Raw genomic sequence first — 24,728 nt, forward strand, 5'->3', positions numbered from 1 at the left:
CTTAGGGTCAGTTTATAGAAGTGAATTTTCTGGGTTCATAGAGACAGACCTGAGTTTAAGATGCAGATCCTCACACTAGCTGTGTGATATTAGTCAATTAACCATCATCTATGAAGTAGAATAATAATAATAGTTACCTCCCAGAACTGTTATGAGTATTAAATGGAATTATGCATGTGAAACATTTAACCATAGCACTTACCCCACAGTAGGCATTTAATGAATATTATTGTGGTTCTTAGTTATGGATATACTTGTGAATTGACATTTTTGCTGAAATTATTGCCTGACTTAAAACATGTCACCAGTGAATGGGATTCAAGAAAAAAATGACTCATTGACCCAAGTCTCAAGCATATAATTTTAAGTTTATTGTTGGCTCTTCCAAATTTTATCCCATTTCTATTGTGCTATTTTTCCTCTTAATAGTTGATTAGTATTATAGGCTAAAGTCTAACTGGAATTTTATATTATCATATTTTTCAAAGAAAATTTAATTGAGAGAATTGCTAGGATTTGTCTAGCATTGGTTTAGCATGTCATTTGGGCTCATGGTTTTCTGATGTTTTGATTTCTTTGGAATCTAATATATATCCTAATTTGCAGTGATGGAGTTATTTCAAAGTAAGGCACCGAATATTTCATCAAGATTTAATTTTTCTCCAGGGAGTGGTTTGACTCTTGGGCTTCATTTGGCATAACTTTCATTGAAAGTTAATAAAACAAAGTCCTAGTATACTGCTAGGATAATGAGAAGTGTCATAAAGTAATGGCCTGTGTTTCTTTACTGATACTGTATTTGCAGTACTGTAGTTCATTTATGACAGTCTAAAATCATTCTCTCTCATAATGTTAAGTTGGATAAGCAAAATTTCCTCCATTTAAAATTTGAGTTTAAGCTTTTAAATTTTAGCAGGAAAATGTACCTTTCTTTTGGAACTGTGATGAAAAGCTGCTGTTTTTTGTAAGAGTAGCTAGTGTTTAGTTTCAAGATAATTCTGTTCTTTAAAAAATATTATTATAAATATTTTATAGTAAAATATGGAGTTACTTTGCTAAATGTTTATGAATAACTTGGCTTAGAGTTTTTGGTTGTACTTTTTATTAAACATTATTTTATAAATAAAAAGTCTATAAAGTCAGGTGAATCTTTACTAGATTTTTCTCTTACTATAGAAAACTATAATAATTTAAGCTATCTGGAAAATTTTTTGAGGAACCTTTATGAATTATATATTATCTACATTTATTTTCCAATTTCATTCCCTTTATAGCCTCATTTCTTTTTATTATTCCCTTTTAAGTTGGGAATGACTAGATAATGTGATATAAAATATAGACAATTAGAAATCTGTGAGCAGGATTGTAGGATTTTAGGCAAATTGCTTGGTCTTAATTTCCCTATCTGTAAAACGGATACAAGACCAAATGCCACATACTACTGGATTATTGAACTACTAAATCAAATAGCAAGTGGGCACCGTGACTTGCTGAAATGAGGAAGTGAGGAATATCATTTATTAAAAACCTGTTGCCTGACAGACATTTTAACATTCATTATTCCATTGATTATAGTAACTCAAAGATAGAGGTGGTATTATTACTTTCAAGTTCAGGAAACAGATGAATTTAACCCTTCTCTGCCAATCTCATTTTATTCCAGAAAGAGTATCTTAGGGAGGTTAAGTAATTTACCCAAGGTTACTCCAATACTTTGGCCACTTGATGCGAAGAGCTGACTCATTGGAAAAGACCCTGATGCTGGGAAAGATTGAGGGCAGGAGGAGAAGGGGACGACAGAGGATGAGATGGTTGGATGGCATCACCAACTCAATGGACATGGGTTTGGGTGGACTCTGGGAGTTGGTGATGGACAGGGAGGCCTGGCGTGCTGCGTTTCATGAGGTTGCAGAGTTGGACATGACTGAGCGACTAAACTGAACTCTGGTGGTAGATGGTAAGCCTGCCATTTGAACCAGCTTATGCCTTTCAACTGCTCTGTCCAGGTTCCCAGGAAATCGTGCGTTCACCATCTAACATGTGCCAAGTTCATCTAGAGCTTACATCTCTCCCATCTCTTTGCTTCCTAGGTTGGTGTACTCCATAGGTCGTCATGATCTGTGGGAGCAGTAGAGTTTGATGTTGGGTCGGGAATCACAATGGTGGCAGGAAACTGAAATTTGTACATTTTTTCCAATTCATGTATGAATTCATTGAAACTCTTTTATTAATAAAGGTTTGCCTTTTGTCTATGACCATTAAAAAGTCTGGAGCTACCAGGTAAAATGTAGTCATCCCCATTTTTAAAGTTTGTAAGAAGTTTCAACTCTTCTTTTCCCTCTTTGAACAAAAATTCAATGTTTGTTTTGTGCCAGGTTCTATGTTAGGTAGGTATCATCTCTTTTTCATTTGAACTGTTTTTTTCTTTTTAATTTTATTTTAATCAGTCTCATCACCACAACAGTAACCCTCATTCTAGTTGATTTTTGACCTATGGTTTCAGTTAAGACCCGGATTGCAAGAAATCCTCCCCTGGGGAAATGGAGCCAGGCCCTGGGAAGGCTTCAAAGTTCAGGCAGCTGTAAGCCTCATACCTCTGATACTCTCTGTACACTTGCTTTCTTTTTCTCTCTTTAAATATTGATTTTCCTTTCCATCTCTGGAGGGAATATGGCAGCCCCTTGAATGTTTTTGTATATTTCTCAATTTCAGCCATATTCTGGAACTGGTTAGCTGTGTCATAATCTTGATTCCAAATTTCTGGGAAAGAGACCTGCATTGGTTCACCCAATGTAAGAAAGAGTCTGATCTCATTTTTAATGTTTGGGCACTGACTTGTTTTTAAATCTCACCCTTCTTTGTTCCTTTGGCCCCATACCTGAGCAGGCTACTAGGGAGGTCTCTGACTTCACCTTCTCCTTTGGTGCCTGCAGGAAATTTAAATGTGCCAGCCAGCAGGAACTGTGCACAGTCCAGCCACTAACAAAGCCCAACCTATTCCTTCTGCTCTGCCCAGGAAAACCTGGGCCTGCCTGTGCCTGCCTATGGGACTCTCCCTGGGAGTTCCTTGTGTGAAAAATAAACTTTCTCTTAGATCCTCCTGGTGCATGTAATGTCTTCAGCCTTAACACCTGAAGCAGACTGTGTGTGTGTATGTATGGGGTCCATCTTGCTTTGCTGTGGACCCAGCTTGGGTCAGGCACTCACCCTGGGCCAATCAATTGTGTTATTTTATAGCACACCTTCTGGGTGTTCTCTTCCGTATAAAGAGGGAAATTATCAGGAAAAGAGGAATTTTCAGTTCATTTCACACATTATTATTGAGTGCTTACTCTGTGCCCAGCATTGCTCTAAGCTAGTGATTCTAAAACTTGAGCCTGAATCAGAATGATCTGGAGTGCTGGCCTAAAGAGATTGCTACCCCCACCGACAGAGTATATGGTTCACTTGGTGTGGGATAGGACCTGTTAAGTCTGCATGTATAACAAGTTCACAGGTGAGGCAGATGCTGATGGTTCAAGGACCATACTTTGAGAACCACTGTTCTAAGTGAAATGAGCAAAATGCCATGGTAGGAGGTACGTAATAGCAAATGAACATAGTAAAGAAATAGATTGCCTATTAATAGTATGTTAGAAGGTAAGTCCTATGGAAAGATAGCATAGAATACAGTCAGAGGAATTGAAAATGTGAAGTGGGATAAAGGAAAGTAAACTACAGTGTTACAGTGTTAAGTAAGCTGAACAGAGAAAATGTCATCTGGAAGACGAGATGTGAACAGACATTTGAAGGAGGTGAGGGAGCAGCTCTGGAGAAAGAAGATTCCACAGAAAGAGCTAGAAGAAAAGCCTGAAGGATTCCAGAACTGTACTTGGTATAACGTAAATAGCAAGGAGGCCAGAATGACTGCATTAGAGGGGCCCAAAGGATTGCTTAGGGAGGTAAAAGGTGAGCGGATAGAGGGGAAAGTAGATCGTGATAAGAATTCCAGACCATTGTAGTAAGTATGGCTTTTACTGTGAGTGGAATGGACAGCATTGGAGAGAGTTTGATGTAATAAGACAGCATGACATTACTTCTGTTTCAAAGGCTCACCCTGGCTACTGTGTTGTGCACACACCATAAGGCATGATTGTAGAAGCAGAGGGAACTATTGAATACCTACTGCTGTCATCCAGTCAGATGGGAGTGGCTTGGCCAGGGTGATAGTAGTTGATGAGATGAGAAGTGGCCAGATTCTGGATATATTTTGAAGGAGGAGTTAACAAGAATTCCTGTTGGAAACAATTTATAGAGAAAAATAGGAGATGCCTTGAAGGTGTTTAGCCAACTAACTAGAAAGACAGACTTGGACCACAGCTGAGTTGGGGATGGCTATGGGTGGTGCAGAGAAAGATAAAAAATTCAGCTGGGGACATGTTAAGGTTAGATGTTTATTAGATATTCAGAGAGAATTGTTGAGTAGTCAGTTAGACACGTGAATCTGGAGTTTGGGAGAGAGGTCTGGGTAGCAGAGGGAATTGAGAGTAGTCGTGTGACAACTATAGCCATGGGGCTGGATAATAGCAGCAAGGACATGAGTGCTGAGGAGAGGAGAGATCAGAAGACTGAGCCCTGGTGAACACCAGTATCATGAGATTGAGGAGAAGAGGAGGAGCTTGCCAAGGTGCTGGAAAGGAATGTATTAGGTTGGCCAAAATGTTTGTTCCATAGCATCTTATGGAAAAACCCACATAAACATTTTGGGGTCTAGTTCCCCGACCAGGGATCGAACCTGGGCCCCCTGCATTGGGAGTGTGGCGTCTTAGCCTTTGGACCACCATGAAGTCCCTCTTTTAATGCTGCTTTCTCATTTTAACCTCACCCCTCTAAAGTCTATTCTGCACATGACTACTATTTAACCATCTTTGAACCTGCGAATATCAAGCACTCCTCTGTTAACTCACACAGACTCATGAATTTATAAACCTTTAATTTTATCATGGCATTTTTTCTTGTTTTGCAATGTCCACTGACTGAACAAATAATATTATTTTTATGTTTTCACTCTTTTTATAAAAAGTGAAATATAGTTGATTTAGTGTTGTGCCAATTTCTGCTGTACAGCAAAGTGACTCAGAAATAACTATTTTTAAAAAGCTATATTTTAAAAGGAAAGAACATTCAATTATAGTTTCACCAACTCCCTTACACATCATCTGTTATCATTTTCTGTGGTGAATCTTAGAATTATAATGGTGTTTTAATGACCACTTGGTTCAACTTTTTCATTTGCCCAATGTGGCCCAGAGAAGGGACCTCATCTATCACACTAAGTCTTGATTCTACTTTTTCATTTTATTTATTTTTTACTGAGTATTTGGGTCTGTACAAATTATTCTACTTGTCAATACCCCAGTTTCCATATCTGGAAAACAAGGACACTCATAGAGCTCACTTCACAGAGCTGTAATGAAGAGTCAATGCAATAATGCATGTGAAATGCTTGGTCCAGGACCTGATATCTTTAAATACTTCCATCTGATTTTCAGGGCTTCCCAGGTAGCTCAGTGGTAAAGAATCTGCTCCCTCAATGCAGATGTGGGTTCAACCCCTGGGTCAGGAAGATTCCTGGGAGAAGGAAATGGCAACCCACTCTAGTATTCTTGCCTGGGAAATCTCATGGGAAGCGGTGCCTGGTGTGCTACAGTCCATGGAGTCACAAAGATTTGGACATGACTGAGCAAACACTCACACACACACACATCTGATTTTCAAGACTTTCTGAAATCCTGTCTCACTGTACCTGTCCAGTCATACTGCCTGTGCTGTGCTTAGTTGCTTCAGTCATGTTGACTTTTTGTGATCCCAATAGACTGCAGCCCACCAGGCTCCTCTGTCCATCATTTCTTCTGGCAAGAATACTGGAGTGGGTTGCCATGTTCTCCTCCAGGGGATCTTCCCAACCCAGGGATTGAATCCAGGTCCCCCTCATCGCAGGCAGATTCTTTACCAACTAAGCCACCAGGAAAGCCCACCATACTGCCTGAGTGAATGAAAGTCACTCAGTCACGTCCGACTCTTTGTGACCCCAAGGACTATATAGTCCATGGAATTCTCCAGGCCAGAATACTGGAGTTGGTAGCCGTTCCCTTCTCCAGGAGATCTTCCCAACCCAGGGTCAGAGCCAGGTCTCCTGCATTTCAGGCGGATTCTTTACCAGCTGAGCCACAAGGGAAGCCCTACTTTTCTTCAAATTTTGACCTGTCTTTCCAGTCTCAAACGCCCTGTAGCAATTTCCTTCACAGGATCTTTTTCAGATTCCATCTAAACTGTGCCCATTTGAACCTTATCCCTGCCTTAGGGTTTACATCAAGCCCTGATTCCTCCTTGAAGTCTTCATTTCTCCTTTTTTAAGTCTCTACAATTATGATGTGATTATTTGCAATTTTTCTGTAATTTCATGTGTTTTACCACTGTAACTTGATTACAGTTTCATGGAGTATGAAATTGTTTTAAGCTTTGAAGAATCTAGATTTACAGTGCTTAGCACCAAGTAGAAACTTCATAAAAGTTTACTGGTTGGTTGATTATGAGTATTGACTTGGCAGATTTTAAAAGTTCTGGCCCTGTAAGCTATTCCCTTGTGTGGAATATAGTCTAGTAACATGTCATTTACATACTTAATGAATTTATTTATACTTAATACCCTACCTGCTTCCACTGAGAATTTGAAGCATCATATAACTCATGTGGTGTGATTTCATATCGTCACACATATTTGGATAGAGTGATTTTTAGAGATACAGTTAAAGAAATATATCCCACCAAAAGAAATAGGTAAGTTGATGGTTTTTTCTTGCAAGCTTCTAGGTTTTTTCAGTGAAATCAGTTATTTCGCCAAATGGTGAATGTGTGAAACTTAAAACACATTATGGTGTTTTATTCCTTACTCTTTTCAGCTCTGAAGCCTTTGTTGCCAAAAAAGCTCTGAAAGCGTCAGTCAGAACCAGAGAAGAATGAAGTATATTTCATATTTTGGGTTTGGGAAATCTGATTGTTTCTCTTGGAACAGATTGTTCATTATAACAGTGTCTGTAATAAATGGAGTGCACTGCCGAGATAGATGGAAATGAAATTAATTTGGCTCAGATGTGATCTTTGTTTTGCTTATGAGAATTTGAAACATCCTTACAGAGTTTCAAATTTCCATGCAATTTAGAAATAAAAGAGATTTCAAAATGTGTCTTTCTCCCTTGCCATGGCCCTGTAGAGCAGAACAGCCAATGTGAATAATTTTGTAGGAACTTAGAGTGTGATTGGACCTTCTCAGAATTCTTGTTGAAAGTATACACTCCCCAAATTCAAGTTATGCCTAAGAGACTGTGCTTTCTGTTGCAGGTTGCCTATCAGACTGGTAACTATGATCTGGCTAAGAAAGTTTTCTCGCCAGTCTGGGATTATTTTGTTGCTTCACCACCTCAGGGTGACCAATCCATTATTTGTTTAAGTAATATAATGACTATTACACAGAGAAGGTAATTAGAAATGTTCTTTTATTTTTTATTTATTTATTTTTACTTTATTTTACTTTACAATACTGTATTGGTTTTGCCATACATTGACATGAATCCACCACGGGTGTATACAAGCTCCCAATCCTGAATCCCCCTCCCTCCTCCCACCCCATATCATCTCTCTGGATCATCCTCATGCACCAGCCCCAAGAATCCTGTATCCTGTATCGAACATAGACTGGCACTTCGAAGCAATGTTCTTTTAAAATATTAATTTGCTTATTGAAAAGACAGGTGTTGGCTGTGAAGCCTAGAGTTAATTTATTTTCAAGTTCATGTTGAGATGGTATATGTAAAACTACTTCCAACAAGTAAAGCATAGATATTCTGAAGGTTTGGGTCCTTCTTAGAACTTTCTTTGTTAGAATTGGAAAAAACACTGGAAACATATGGATACATTTTGAATATAAGCTAATGAGGTTATGAGGAAAAAAAACCCCAAATACTAACCAAGGTAGTATCAGTTTTACTAGAAAACATAAATACGTATTGGGGACCTTTATCACAGAGAAAGGTCAGGTTGAAATTAAGGTTAGGGTCTGATGGGTGAGCTCTTAGGGTAAGAAGACTTTTCCTTTGCTTGAAGAGGCACCCAGGATTAGGCCACCAACTGCAAATAGGTCTATAGAAGCCATATAAAGCTACAGGCTATCCTTTGCCATTTTTTCCTTAAGAAACCAAAGTTTAAGGGCAGCATCAGAAATGAACATTAGTATAATTTCAGCCTGTCTCAACAACATATTCAATAAGAAGAGTCTCCTTTACCTGCTTGGTAATGCCTAAAATTCCCTTAATAAGGCAAAACTCTTCACTCCTCAATAGTAATGAGTTTAAAAATGCAAATGCTGAATGAGGCAAGACATTGGTAACACTTATTCATGTAAATGTATAATTCCATTCAATGAAACAAACATAAACTTAGTGTTTACCATGTATGAGGATGCTCAGTGCTGTGGGGGATGGATTCAAGAGGCATTTCAGAAGTGGAAGAGACAGATCTTGGCAGATTTTATGTGACTTGTGGGGATAAGACAGAGGAAGGAAGAGAAGCTGACTGGGATTTCCAGCGAGGGTAAGCCTCTGATGTTACTAAGGGAAGCTGAGAGGTGGAGTGAGGTTTTGGATGAAGAGAACGAATTTGGGGATGTATGGAGTTCAGTTTTCCAGCAGGACAACTGTAGATATGAGCTGACACTCAGGAGAGAGCTCAAGGCTAGAGACATATATAAATTGTTCACTGAGGTCATTGTTGGAATTTTGACGATGAGTGGTATCTTCCGAGAAATGACTGTTGAGCAGAAAAGGTAGAAGGCTGGACTTGAATCCTGGGGCACTGCTTACATTTAAGAGGTAGAGGTAGGAGTTGGAACCAAGGAAGGAAATTGAAATGAATCAGTTCTGAAAGTGAAAGTCCAGGAAAGTACATTGCCAAGGGAAGTGAGAAGATTATCATGGAGGCCCTGACCAGCAGTGTTATATGCTGGTGCAAAGTCAGACGGAGTAGTCGCTTAAGAAAATGCTGCAGAGGTTGGGTAGGATGAAAACCAAGAGGAGGCTTTTAGAGTTGGCATATAGGAAGACATTGGTAAGTTGAAGAGAGCCATTTTTGTGCTGTGATGGGCCAGAAATATATTGCATTTGGTTAAGGAATAAATGAAAATGGAAAATAGTAACAAGCAAAAACTACCCATTTGAAGTTTGGTGGTAAAGATCAGAGGAAAGTTGGCAGAGGCTTTGGGGGAAGGCAACTGTAAGGCCAGAATTTTGGAGGATAGAGATAAGAGAGCCAGTGGGGAGGGAGAGCCTAAGAATGTATGGTGGTGGGGCTACAAAGATCCTAGAGCACATGGAGGTGGAGAACAGGAAGTTCATATCATTTTCTAGGGGAATATGAATAAGGAGGCATCAGGGATAGATGGAAGTGTTGCTGAGAATCATGGCTCAGATGATGTTACGTAACATGAATTGTATCAATAGCAGAGCCCAGTTCCTTGTGGCTGAGGGCTACATTAGATTCACCTTTATATTCTAGGATCTAGAATAATGCTTTTATACATGGTTGGTGTTGAGCAAATGCTAGTCTGAATGAAAAACAAAAAGGAATGAGGTAAATAAATAAATGATTAATTGATTGGCCATTATGGCAGGGATAAAAAAAATCAGATAATGACATCTATGCATAGTCAGGCAAGTTTATTATTGCATAAATTATGGGGTGCAGAATCTAAAGTGCTGGAGAGGTCACTATGGAAATGACTGACCAGAGTCCAAGCTGGGTACTGGAGGAACTAGAGCCAGGAGGAGGTGATAACTTGGACTTACTGTGTGTGTCGAACTACTCATGGTCATCAATGACAAAGAAAGTTTAGTATGAGTTGTAGAACCAGGATAACTAAAATCCTCCTGGCAAAGACAGTTTCAGAGTTTAACATGGTGGTGAAGCAGATCCTCTTTAATGTCAATTGATGTCAGATCCTTTCCTGTTTTATAGGGAGAGTGGAGGGACCTGAAGCTTAGAAGAGAGGGTTTGTCACCAAGTAAGGCTTAAGGGCAAGGAAGGGACTAGAGAAACAAAGACTGCAGATTTCACAGTTTTGCCAGTGGTGGGCACTGTTGACTGTAATTTAGAAAAGATAATTTGAAATGACTCTACTGCTGTAGGGCTTCCTTGGTGTCAAAAGGATCTGCCTGCACTGCAGGGGACCCGAGTTTGATCCCTGGATTGGGAAGATCTCCTGGAGTAGGGAATGGCTAACCACTTCAGTTTTCTTGCCTGGAGAATTCCATGGACTGAGGAGCCTGGCGGGCTATAGTCAGACATGACTGAGCGACTAACACTTTCACACTTCAGGGGAAGATTTGGGATCGAGTTGGAGGGGCAGTGTGTTAATAGCTCAGCTGTGTCCGACTCTTTGTGATCCCATGGACTGTAGCCCACCAGGCCCCTCTGTCCATGGGATTCACCAGGCAAGAATACTGGAGTGGGTGTCATTCCCTTCTCCTGGGGATCTTCTCCACCCAGGGATCAAATCCATATCTCTTACATCTCCTGCGTTGGCAGGCAGGTTCTTTACCATCTGAGCCACCAGGAAAGCCCAAATCTGTCTCTACTTCTCTTTAACCATGGCTGATTTTGCTATAAATAACCCTCACTTTCAGAAAGTTTATTGATTGAAATATTGGGCCTATTTTCCAAACTTCTGAGTATCTATAATGATTTCAATTATATTGATAGAAAAGAGCTATATATTTTAGAATCAGAAAATTTTGCCAATGGTTTATGTTTTATATATCCATGACATATGTCCATAGCTTAATTTTCTTAGTTATGAACTTGTTGTTAAGAATAGTCTTTAATTTCAATTTAAACAGCTGTGCAAGAGTTACTATGTTATGTACTTTTGCTGCTGCTGCTGCTAAGTCGCTTCAGTCGTGTCTGACTCTGTGCAACACTATGGACAGCAGCCCACCAGGCTCCTCTGTCCACAGGATTCTCTAGGCAAGAATTGGAGTGGGTTGCCGTTTCCTTCTCTGACTTTTGCTGCTATCTTGGGATAATTGTGTTGGTATAACAAATCAGTCTACAAAGTTGAATTCACACACTAAATCACCTTATACCTGTAATATCATTTACTTCTTTTTGCAGATTACATTCAGATATTTTGACAGAGAGTTCTTCCATTCTCTTATATCTTTTTCTTAGAAATATTTTTGTAACAAGTGACATTAAAATTAAAGAAGAGAATTTTTTCTGTGATAATATTAAAGGCAATGAGATTTTCCCTTCTCAACAAGTAAGTGAATTAAAATCATTGCAAATGCATTATTTCCCTTGATTTGTTTCTTGATGTTTCAAGTTTATGAGCTGTGGGGATTGTATATCCTCACTTGTGAACGGACTGAGAGAACTTTGTATGATTGTGCTGGTTTATTTGATATTGTTTGTAGATTTCACAGGTCTAGGCTCATGGTTTTTCCCCCTTTCTTTTCCCCCCTTCCTATATACAGGAATATATATATTCCTGTATAAAAGTAGTATAAATTAAAATATTCAAAATTTATAATGTATAAAGTGAAACCTATTAGAATCCTATTATCCCTAAGAATACTACATTCTTGTTTTCATGTGATTTCTCCCATTTTAAAAAATATGCATAGACAACTATGCTATTATTACTTAACAAAAACGGAATCATGATCGATTCACTATTCTGTTAACTTGCTTTTTTGAATACTTTTTATAATTTATCTTGGACATACTTTCATGCTGGTACATATCCATCTGGTACATTTTTAAAAACTATAATATTGCATCCTGTGCAGAGGCAGGAATTTAACTTATCTCCTATTGATATGTTCTCAAGGTACTTATAAATATTGTCCTATTATACCTGTAGCCTTACAATGCTCTTGCTTTTAGTAACAATCCTACATTATTTTTTTTCAATCTAAATTGAGGTTCACTCTTCTTTTTCTCCCTTCTTTACTTACTTTAGATATATGGAGATTTTTGTCATTTTTGTTTTTCTTTTACAGTTGCTTTTTCCTACCCATCCACTTATTCATTAATTAATTAGCCAATAACTTGTTCCATGAGACTGTGCCAATTTCTGTGGGTATGAAAGTAAAAAAACAAACATGACTCTCTGCCTAAGACAAGTTCACATTTTTATAGAGCACAAGCATTCACAGCCATTGACCTGTTCCTACTAAGTTGCATTCAGCTGCTTCTTCTTTTTTTTTTTTTCATCATTTAGTCTGAAAATGAGGACAGTCTTTAAGTACTTCAGTGAATTCCAGAATGCTGGACTACCATTCCAATAACAATTTGCTGTATAGAAATTTCTGGTTGCCCCTCATATTGTTTTCTTTGAATGAAATCTCTCCCCAAAAAAGAGAAAGGAGTAAGATAGGATTCTTACTCTTCTTAAGTGATGTTTAATCACAAAAAGCCTAACTTTACATTTTGCTTTAAGTAGCAGAAGTATAATAGAAGATAGGTTAGTCTACAAAAAAAATTTACCATTTTCTCACAAATCCAGGAGAGAAATAAGGGTCTATTAATCAAGTGGGGGCCATATTACAGCAATACTATATTTTAATTATTATTTGTTACAGTTTATATTTTTTAAAAAGCTAGAGTTTTCCTCCTAAAATAGAGCCAAGATTTTATCTTACCAATCAAAAAGATTGGTGCCTTTTCTGTTACTAGTGGTATTTGATTGTAATTCATAAAAAGATTTAAAGTTTAATTCTAAGATTGTATCATCCGTATATATCAATAGCATTATTGGGGAGTTAGAGCTGTTCCTGAATTTAGGTTTTTCTTTTTATCAACATTCATGTTACTGTTAAGTTACAAGGGTCACATTTCCTACCCCTTCTCCTCGTTAGAGACACACAAGTTAAGTACCTGGTGTTCAGCTTGAGTAACAATACCTGTTTCTTTACAGATTGCTAGACTAATTGAATGTGAGAGAGTATTGGTGGCATTGGAACTGAGCAACTATCTAAATGATTCCAGTTACGCCCTTCAGGCTGTGACTCAGTGTTACGGCCTCCTTGCTCCTATCATTTATCACAATATTGTTTTGGTACCTGTTGTACAGGTAAGGGTTTCACCCCCTCCCTATAAGGGTATTTTTTTAACAAAGGCAAGTCAACACTGCATTTTGGAAAAGAAAATGCAACATGTCTCTTAGAAAGTACAAATAGGTCAAGAATGAGTATTATGACATTTTGTGAGTTAACTGAAAGATATTTTAATAATTTAAATTATATGTCTGGGAAAACATAAATAAGAACTTAAAATGTGTTTCCCTGAAAACATTCAGCCCTGTTGCTGTCCATATTTAAATATGGGTAACATACTTTTCTAGGTTGTATTTTTAAAGTCATTTCAATTTTTATGGTCTTGTAATGTTAGAGACAGCAATATTTATTCAAGGCATACTGTTAAAGGCATCACTGAGGGGAAAAAAATTGGTGGATAACCAGAAAAATGAACTTGATGTCTCTGTGGTGAAATTGGAATTTTTGGAAAAAAAGGTTGATAAGACTTGGCTGAAGGGATTATATTAGTTGTCTGTGTTTCCTAACAAATCACCAACACTCAATGGCTTAAAACAACACCCATTCACTATCTCATAGTTTCTGGAGGTCAGAAGGCTGGATACAGGTTGTCTGGATCTTTGGCTCAGGATCTCATCAGGCTAAAATCAAGGTGTTGACCAGAGCTGTGGTCTCATTTGAGGCTTGGGGTTTTCTTCCAAATTCACTGGTTGTTGAGAGATTTATTCCCTTGCGGCCATGTGATGAGTCCTTTAGTTCTGAAAGGCTGACCACCAGTGCCCTGCCACATGCCCTTCTCCACAACATGGCAGTCTGCTTCTTAAAGCATCGTCCTTTCTTCTTAGAGGTGAGAGATTAGAGATGTCAGACCTACTTTGGAGTGGGGGCATGTCTCAGCATGTCCCAGACATTTCATTAATGTGTCAGGCCCCTGACTCTTTTTAGGGTTTATTTCTATCCTCTGGAGGGCAGTCATCTCACATCTTCAACATACTTGCCATTTCTTGTTTATTAGGCTCAGTTAACATGATTTATTGATGTAGTGGTCCAGTGTTTTGTTTTGAGACATGTCCACAAAGTTAAGGTCCTTTCATAAAATATTAGGTCAGAGAGTGGAAGCGTTATTACTGCCCTAGGTCAAGACTCTAAATGCATGTTTTTATCTGCCTGGTGTGAATTGGAGCTTCTTGTAATACTTCTTCCCCATAGGATATTATTTCTGTCCAATAAGATAAAAAAGGCAACATTAGCCACCTCAAGGCACCCCCATTCCTTTTTTAAAAATAACTGTTTTATTTTATACTACTCCTTGGAAGAAAAGTTATGACCAACCTAGATAGCATATTCAAAAGCAGAGACATTACTTTGCCGACTAAGGTCCGTCTAGTCAAGGCTATGGTTTTTCCTGTGGTCATGTATGGATGTGAGAGTTGGACTGTGAAGAAGGCTGAGCGCTGAAGAATTGATGCTTTTGAACTGTGGTGTTGGAGAAGACTCTTGAGAGTCCCTTGGACTGCAAGGAGATCCAACCAGTCCATTCTGAAGGAGATCAACCCTGGGATTTCTTTGGAAGGAATGATGCTAAAGCTGAAACTCCAGTACTTTGGCCACCTCATGTGAAGAGTTGACTCATTGGAAAAGACTGTGATGCTGGGAGGGATTGGGAGCAGGAGGAGAAGGGGATGATAGAGGATGAGATGGCTGGATGGCATCACTGAGTCGATGGATGTGAGTCTGAGTGAACTCCAGGAGTTGGTGATGAACAGGGAGGCCTGGCGTGCTGCGATTCATGGGGTCACAAAGAGTCGGACATGACTGAGAGACTGAACTGATAGCCAATTAACAATGTTGTGATAATTTCAGGTAAGGGACTCAGCCATACATATACTCCTTTTATTCATTCTCCCCCAAACTCCCTTTTTGCTCCAGGAAAGATAGCACGATGGAACAGTGCCTGCAACTGCTGCTTCATTGGTTGAGTTGAGAGTAGTCCCCTGTCATCCTCTGGGATCCTACTGATTCAGGATGCATTTAACTCAGAAAGTGCATGATAGCTATGAGGGAAAGACTTAGGAAAGGAGTTTTTAAATTGTATAGTTTAGAGCAGGAAAAGATGAATGGAACAAGGGAGAGATGCCAGAAGTAGGCCTCACTGTAGAAGAATGTAATGTATGATGGAATTGGCTTTCCAATTCAGTGGGAAGGTAATGGATATTTTTAGTAAATGGTGGTGAAACATTGGGATGTTCCTCTGAAAAAAGACCCCTACTTTGTACCATATGTAAACAGTCCAGATAAATTAAAGGTTTAAATGTAAAAGACAGCAAAAACTTTTGGAAAAAAATAATCACAAGAGAGTCCATGTACAGTCAGTGTGGTGGAACTCTAACCAAAATAGAACTCTTAGATATAAGAAATATTTGACTATATTTAAATGGCAACCCATGTGTGGCAAAAGGAGCCATAACAAAGATTGTGGGCAATTTATGGATTTGGGAAAGTTATCCAACACTAATGAGGGTAACGATATATAACAAGAAGTTTTTTTAATAACTGAATAAATAATGGGCATGGGATAATAATATGAAGTTTATAGGAGAGCAAATCCAAGTGGCAAAAAGATGCTCAGATTCTGAATATCCATAGAAATTGCCATTAAATCAACAATATAATATCACTAGCAGAATTGAAAAGATCTGTAACTCCTATTGCTGGTGAGGATGTGGGGCAAAGGCATTCTCATTCATCAATGGGAGAAATGTGAACTGTTATAGTCTTTAGAATTTGGTAATGCAAACCTAATTTTAATTAAACTAAGTATAAGTAAAATTAAAAACAAATATGCCTAACATAGCAATTCCTCTGCTAGTAATTTATCTCGTGGAATAATATTTTAGTAAATTAAAAAGTGCATTTACACAGCCCAGCAATTCCTTTCTTAATGATTTATCCCATAGATTAAAATCACCCCTAGTTCTACCCATTGCTTCCATCTGTTCTACCTACTGGGGATACAATACCACATAATGGAATTGATTTAGAGGGACTACTGTGCCCTGGAGGATGGTACCTCATCCTCCCTAGGTATCATCTCAAAGCTGGCACCTCACTTGCTGCTCATTTTGGCAACTGAATAGGTAGAGGATGGTTTTTGTTGTGGTTGTGTGTGTGTGTTTTTTTTTTTTTTGGCTATGCCATGTTGCTTGTGATTTCTTAGTTCCCCAACCAGGGATTGAACCCACTGGACCGCCAGGGAAGTCCCTGTGTAGGGGTGTTTATTGTAGCTTTCTTGGTGAAGGCAAAAGAGCTGGAGACAAAGAGGACATGCAGTAATTGAAGGATGGCCAGAACTGCCAGACTGTAAAACATCAACCTTAAAACTGTGCAACAGGAAGGCTCTGGAAATTGTTGCAAAATTATGATTGGTTTACAGTAAATAATATTAGGTAACCATTAGGAATGATGAATTAAATCTATACCTATAGACTTGGAGGGATTTTTCACAAGACATGCCTGAAGGGGAAATGCATAGTTCAGAAAGTGTGCTTAATTTCACTTTGTAAAATAACATTAACTGTCTCTCTGTGTGAAAGTGAAAGTACATGTGAAAGTGTTAGTTGGTCAGTCATGTCTGACTCTTCGCAACCTCTTGGACTGTAGTTCACCAGGTTCCTCTGTCCATGGAATTCTCCAGGCAAGAATACTGAAGAATACACACACACACACACACACACATAAATATACATACACACATAGGATTACATGAGCCCAGAGAAAACTACAGAACTGCTAGGTGGTTAACTTGATTCGGGGATATGGAACAGTAGGCTGGGAGATGGTGATGGTGGAAGGGAGGAATTAAAGCTGCGTTGAAAAGAATTCATAAGTGTTCTGTGACAACAGTAATAATATTGTTAGATTGATGGCTTGAAGCAATTAATGTGTCCACAAAGGACCAACCTACATATATTAATTTGTCCTTTGGGATAATCTGAATGATGAATAGATTGATGCAATCTAAGTCTGCCTTTCTGATAGCAATATTCCTCAGAAGTGTGTGGCAATATTGAAAGATAAACTTAATTGTCCAGCTCTGGATCAAATTCAGGATCACATGATATGGAGAATAATTAAGGAAGTAAGTACCAATTTGGAAAACTCAGCAGTGGCCACAGGACTGGAAAAGATCCGTTTTCATTCCAGTCCCAAAGAAAGGCAATGCCAAAGAATGCTCAGACTACCACACAATTGCACTCATCTCACACGCTAGTAAAGTAATGCTCAAAATTCTCCAAGCCAGGCTTCAGCAGTATGTGAACCGTGAACTTCCAGATGTTCAAGCTGATTTTAGAAAAGGCAGAGGAACCAGAGATCAAATTGCCAACATCCACTGGATCATGGAAAAAGCAAGAGAGTTCCAGAAAAACATCTATTTCTGCTTTATCGACTATGCCAAAGCCTTTGAGTGTGTGGATCAGAATAAACAGTGGAAAATTCTGAGAGAGATGGGAATACCAGACCACCTGACCTGCCTCTTGAGAAATCTATCTGTAGGTCAGGAAGCAACAGTTAGAACTGGACATGGAACAACAGACTGGTTCCAAATAGGAAAAGGAGTGTGTCAAGGCTGTATATTGTCACCCTGCTTATTTAACTTCTATACAGAGTACATCATGAGAAATGCTGGGCTGGAAGAAACACAAGCTGGAATCAAGATTGCTGGTAGAAATATCAATAACCTCAGATATGCAGATGACACCACCCTTATGGCAGAAAGTGAAGAGGAACTAAAAAGCCTCTTGATGAAAGTGAAAGAGGAGAGTGAAAAATTTGGCTTAAAGCTCAACATTCAGAAAACGAAGATCATGGCATCTGGTCCCATCACTTCATGGGAAATAGATGGGGAAACAGTGTCAGACTTTACTTTTTTGGGCTCCAAAATCACTGCAGATGGTGATTGCAGCCATGAAATTAAAAGACGCTTACTCCTTGGAAGAAAAGTTATGACCAACCTAGATAGCATATTCAAAAGCAGAGACATTACTTTGCCAATAAAGGTCCATCTAGTCAAGGCTATGGTTTTTCCAGTGGTCATGTATGGATGTGAGAGTTGGACTGTGAAGAAAACTGAGTGCCGAAGAATTGATGCTTTTGAAGTGTGGTGTTGGAGAAGACTCTTGGGAGTCCCTTGGACCGCAAGGATGTCCAACCAGTCCATCCTAGAGGAGATCAGTCCTGGGTGTTAATTGGAAGGACTGATGCTGAGGCTGAAACTCCAGTACTTTGGCCACCTCATGTGAAGAGTTGACTCATTGGAAAAGATTCTGATGCTGGGAAGGATTGGGGGCAGGAGGAGAAGGAGACGACAGAGGATGAGATGGCTGCATGGCATCACCGACTCAATGGACGTGAGTTTGGGTAAACTCTGGGAGTTGGTGATAGACAAGGAAGCCTGGCGTGCTGTGATTTCATGGGGTCGCAAAGAGTCGGACACGACTGAACGACTGAACTGAACTGAACTGAACTGAAGAGCCAATATTAATTGATTTCCTGGGGATGAGTGCTTGGTTTTATTTTAAAGGAAGCTCTTATACCAAGTACCCATATTGCTGTATATTTAATATGGTACATAGTCATTCTCTGTAAGTTTTTTTCAAGGTTCTCCTAAGCCTGAATGTCATCTTTAGTTTCTTGTACACATGTAACATTTTACCTATATCTTTTGTGGTACTTGTCAGTATGGGCTTTGTTTTGTCTATTTTTGTATTTATTTTATCCTCTCCACTAGCTTTCAGGTTACTTTAGATGAAGGACTCATTTGAACATTGAATTTATCAATTTTATCTCAGGGTACACTTCTTTGTACAAGATAAGCAATTGGTCCATAATTATTAACAACAAGAAAATGTGATGGCTTAAACTTGCATGATTTAAATAAGGCATTTTTTTAAATGAGTAAAGATATTTTCAACAAAAAGCATTGTGTTTCTATTTTTCAGATCTTGATAAAGTGTGTGGTGGTTTTGCAAGGACTACCAAATGTCATCCACTCAAAGAAACATCTTGCAAGCTTTGAAAGTGTACAGCATATGATAGCTTGCTGTATCTTCTACATAACAAAGGTATCTACCTCATTCTTTGCCTACTGTCATAAGACTTAGGAGCCCTAATGATTTAGAAAGTTACACTACTTAAAAAATTTTTTTTTAAATATAAATTTATATATTTTAATTGGAGGCTAATTACTTTACAATATTGTATTGGTTTTGCCATACATCAACATGAATCCGCCACGGGTGTACACGTGTTCCCCATCCTGAAACCCTCTCCCTCCTCCCTCCCCGTACCATCCCTCTGGGTCACCCCAGTGCACCAGCCCTGAGCAACCTGTATCCTGCATCGAACCTGGACTGGCAATTCGTTTCATATATGATATTATACATGTTTCAGTGCCATTCTCCCAAATCATCCCACCATCTCCCTCTCCCACAGAGTCGAAAAGACTGTTCTATACATCTGTGTCTCTTTTGCTGTCTCACATACAGGGTTATCGTTACCATCTTTCTGAATTCCATATATATGCATTAGTATACTGTATTGGTGTTTTTCTTTCTGGCTTACTTCACTCTGTATAATCAACTCCAGTTTCATCCACCTCATTAGAACTGATTCAAATGTATTCTTTTTAATGGCTGAGTAATACTCCTGAATATTCCATTGTGTATATGTACCACAGCTTCCTTATCCATTCATCTGCTGATGGGCATCTAGGTTGCTTCCATGTCCTGGCTATTATAAACAGTGCTGCGATGAACATTGGGGTACACGTGTCTCTTTCAATTCTGGTTTCCTCGGTGTGTATGCCCAGCAGTGGGATTGCTGGGTCATAAGGCAGTTCATTTCCAGTTTTTTAAGGAATCTCCACACTGTTCTCCATAGTGGCTGTACTAGTTTGCATTCCTACCAACAGTGTAAGAGGGTTCCCTTTTCTCCACACCCTCTCCAGCATTTATTGCTTGCAGACTTTTGGATAGCAGCCATTCTGACTGGTGTGAAATGATGCCTCATTGTGGTTTTGATTTGCATTTCTCTGATAATGAGTGATGTTGAGCATCTTTTCATGTGTTTGTTAGCCATCTGTATTTCTTTGGAGAAATGTCTATTTAGTTCTTTGGCCTATTTTTTGATTGGGTCGTTCATTTTTCTGGAATTGAGCTGCAGGAGTTGCTTGTATATTTTTGAGACTAGTTGTTTGTCAGTTGCTTCATTTGCTATTATTTTCTCCCATTCAGAAGGCTGTCTTTTCACCTTGCTTATAGTTTCCTTTGTTGTGCAGGAGCTTTCAATTTTAATTAGGTCCGATTTGTTTATTTTTACCTTTATTTCCAATATTCTGGGAGGTGGGTTATAGAGGATCCTGCTGTGATTTATGTCGGAGAGTGTTTTGTCTATGTTCTCCTCTAGGAGTTTTATAGTTTCTGGTCTTGCATTTAGATCTTTAATCCATTTTGAGTTTATTTTTGTGTATGGTGTTAGAAAGTGTTCTGGTTTCATTCTTTTACAAATGGTTGACCTGTTTTCCCAGCACCACTTGTTAAAGAGATTGTCTTTTCTCCATTGTATGCCCTTGCCTCCTTGGCAAAGATAAGGTGTCCGTAGGTGTGTGGATTTATCTCTGGGCTTTCTATTTTGTTCCATTGATCTATATTTCTGTCTTTGTGCCAGTACCATACTGTCTTGATGACTGTGGCTTTGTAGTAGAGCTGAAGTCAGGCAAGTTGATTCCTCCAGTTCCATTCTTCTTTCTCAGGATTGCTTTGGCTATTCGAGGTGTTTTGTATTTCCATACAAATTGTGAAATTATTTGCACTACTTTTAATCACAGTGTTTAGAATACTTAAAATAGTAGAACTTCGTTATTATTCAGAGCCATTACTTTGTTGTTATTCAGAGACATTACTTTGTTGTTATTCAGTCGCTAAGTCGTCTGACTCTTTGCAACACTATGGACTGCAGCACGCCAGGCATCCCTGTCCTTCACTATCTCCTGCAGTTTGCTCAAACTCATGTAATTGAGTTGATGATGTCATCCAACCATCTCATCCTCTGTTGTTCCCTTCTCCTTTTGCCTTCAATCTTTCCCAGTTGCAGGGTCTTTCCAGTGAGTTGACTCTTCACATCAGGTAATTAAAGTATTGGTGCTTCAGCTTCAGCATCAGTCTTTCCAATGAATATTCAGGGTTGATTTCCTTTAGGATTGACTGGTTTGGTCTCCTTGCAAGCCAAGAGAATTTCAAGAGTCTTCTCCATTATTTTAGTTGAGACTTAAGTTTGCTTCTGTGGAGGTCTGGTAACAGAGAGGCCTCTAATCTCTACCTTAGCAAAGAGGTCATGTCCTGACTTCAGGAGCAGAAAATCGTATTCCTTCAATCACTCACTGGTTTGCCACTGTAGAGAGACCTCTATGCCCTGGTCTGTGTAGATGCTGAGGGAGCATAAGCCATTAGCAAGAAGAAATGATAATAATTCACTTATGGGAACTCAGAAGCCCAAGGAGGAAGAACAAGCCAAAAACTAGAATAATTGTGTTATTTGTTCTTACAGTGTTGAAAAGGATCAGAGATGACTAAAGAAAAAGAAACCTTTCAAGTAGTACAATTAGAACAAATTTAATTTTTTCTTCCAGTTTTGTTGGGCTATCACTGACATACAACACTGTATAAGTTTAAGATGTACAACATAATGACTTAATTTACATACATCATGAAGTGATTACCATAAGAAATTTTGTGAACATGCACATCTCCTAAAGATACAAAATTAAAGAAATAGAAAAAATGTTTTTTCTTGTGATAAGCACTCTTAGAATTTACTCCCATAGTAACTTTCATATATAACAAATTTAATTTTGGATTAAAAATTAAACAAATGAAGATTGTGATTATACTTCTTGATTCAGATATGAAAGCGCAAGAAATACCTGCAGATGTTGAATAGTATTACCTATAGATAAATTCAGAAGACAGATCCAGAAATCATAACATGAAATAAAAGGAGTCTGGAAGTAGAAAAGAAATACATAGAAAAGTAATCATCTTTCTGAGTCCCAAGCAGGATTAATGTTAGAATATGTATGTGGACACATGTTGGTGAAATTCCTGAAATCCAAGGATAAGGACAAATCTGAATATTTGAGACTGAAAGAACAGGTTACTTATTTGCAATGGAAAGAGAATCAATTAGCTTCAGACTTTTTATCAGCAACACTAAAAGTTAAATTCCTGGAGCAACATTTGTAGAATCCTGAGGGAAAAAGGATTAAGGCCTGTAAATTAATAACCAGGAAAAGATATCATTCATTTGTCAGGGCAAAATAAACATTTTCAGAAGTGCAGGCATTTAAAAAGTATTCCATCCATGTATTTATCTGAGAAAAACACTTGAGGAAATACTCTATCAAATGACAGTTGGTTCAGAACAGAAATCCCAAGATAGGGAAAGATGAAAAGGAGAGGAATAATGGGAGCAACGAATCTTGCAATATATGTATTATTAAAAGTAAATGGATAATAATGATGTGACTAGGATTTTGTAATATAAATGCTAAATAGGGAGTCTTGAAATAGAAGAGTCATCCATGGAAGAAAAACCTATTAGTAACCTAGAGCCAAAGCTTCTATCCTGTTTAGGGTTGAGGAAGTGATGAGCAACTATAGATTCATGGTGCATGTGTGTTAAAAACACACATAGTGTGAAAGTACATATTGTATAACTTTGTTATTTTCTTTTGAAAGAATATGAATATTTAAAGATGACTCAGGAATATGTAGGCATGAGCTGATCTTTAAAACACTGTAGGACTGTTCTAAACTGTCAAGAAGGAAAAGCACACAGAGGAATGGCAGGGAGGAAAAAAGAACAAAAAAGTGGCAGGGACGAAACATGGCTAATTAACAAAAGTAAGAAGAAGGAAACTGAGATTGTATTTCAGATGGAAGGAATAAAATCAAGTACATTAATTACTTCACTAAGCGTGAATGAACTCAAGAGACAGAGACTGTCAGATGGGCTGAAAAGTTAGATTCAAATGTGTATGATTTCAAAACACCCTGTAAAACAAAATAACAAGGAATTTGAAAAATAAATGGACACAGATATTGGGAAAATGTAAACAGAAATGAAGGAGGCGTGACAGTTTTCATATCTGAAAAAGCAGAATTCAGGGTCCAAAACATTAAATGGATAAAGAGAGACATTATGTCCATCCAGTCTGTTCTGTTGATCGCCCTTTTCTGTTTCTGGATGGTCTCTAGCACTTTCCAGTCATAAGGCAGTCTCATTGTCAAGTATTAAAGATCAGGTCTGAATTAAAACAAAACTTCATTTTTTATAACAGCAAATTAAAGGAGAAAAACAGGTTATATGAAAACGCTACAAAGGCACTGGATAAACCTTAGCAGCCTTTCCTAATAAAATTTCTAAGTAGGTTAGGCATAGAAGGAAGTTATTGCATAATGATAAAGACATTTACCAAAAATTTTTAGCAAATATCATGCTAAATGGCATGTTTCTGAAGTCATTTCTTTAAAATCAGGCACAGGAGATATTGACTCAATACTGTGATTCATTATTTGTAGAGATTCTGTCTCATGCAACAGATAAGGGCATGAAATAATTTTGTAATATTAGAAAAGCAAAATTTGTCTGAAATTGTAAGGTCTCAAAAAACACATGAGAATCTAGCAAAAGATTACTAAAATTAAAAAGAGAATTTATAAAGTTACATAAGATACAAACTTGTTTTTATTTTTAATATGAACAGTAGCCAGGACAGGGGAAAATATACCACTTGTAATGATAGACAGTATTTTAAACTTAACGAAATGTTGAAGAACCTAAATAAAAGAAATGTGAAATCTTACTGAAAGACATAAAATAAGATCTGCACATATGGCAGGCCACACCAAGTTGTTGAATAAGAAGACTTACTGTAATAGTAAAATAAATGTTTCCTAAAATAATATTTACATGCAATGCAGCTTTAATCAGAATCCCGATGTTTCTTTGAAACTGATTAGAATTATTTAGAAGTTCTCAATAGGTATTAAAATTTACCAAAAGTTCACTCCAGTGAAAAATGGTCTTAACAGAGTAATGGGCAAATAGATCAGTGGAATAGAATAGAGATTCTAGGAAAAACTGGCCCTGGGTCTACAGGAAGGACTTAATATAAGACAAAGGTGGCATTTAGGTTCATTGAGAAAATGATAATTTATTAATAAAAGGTGCCGATATTACTGACCGTTCATTTGAGAATAAACAAAGCCAGAGTCCTTTCTCATACCATAAACAAAACGAAGTCCAGATGGATTTGAGGATATTTGGTTGTCCTTGAAATCATGGGAGACCTTCTACAACAGGGCACAAAATTCAGAAGGTACCAGAAAAGTAGATAAATAGATTACATGATAAGTAAAAAATAATTGTTTATGGCAAGATACTATAAATAAGCTTCAAGGCAAGTATTTTTTGAAAATACAACAGATTCAGGGTTATTAACATTGATTGCCTCAGATAGTAATCAATATGAAAATAGGAAAG

The 24,728-nt window shown here is 38.0% G+C and overlaps 1 protein-coding gene across 1 annotated transcript in view; it reads left to right on the forward strand.

Moving 5' to 3' along the window:
- The window catches only part of CFAP54 (cilia and flagella associated protein 54), a 324,333-nt gene that overhangs the window by 82,565 nt on the left and 217,040 nt on the right, over window positions 1-24,728 (forward strand). Inside the window, exons 23-26 of the mRNA XM_052640302.1 lie at window positions 7,381-7,517; window positions 11,203-11,350; window positions 13,010-13,165; window positions 19,127-19,249. Of these exons, the coding sequence (XP_052496262.1) occupies window positions 7,381-7,517; window positions 11,203-11,350; window positions 13,010-13,165; window positions 19,127-19,249 (564 nt within the window). The remainder of the gene's footprint in view (window positions 1-7,380; window positions 7,518-11,202; window positions 11,351-13,009; window positions 13,166-19,126; window positions 19,250-24,728) is intronic.

Source organism: Budorcas taxicolor, chromosome 5 (assembly GCF_023091745.1).
Source record: "Budorcas taxicolor isolate Tak-1 chromosome 5, Takin1.1, whole genome shotgun sequence".
NCBI lineage: Eukaryota > Metazoa > Chordata > Mammalia > Artiodactyla > Bovidae > Budorcas > Budorcas taxicolor.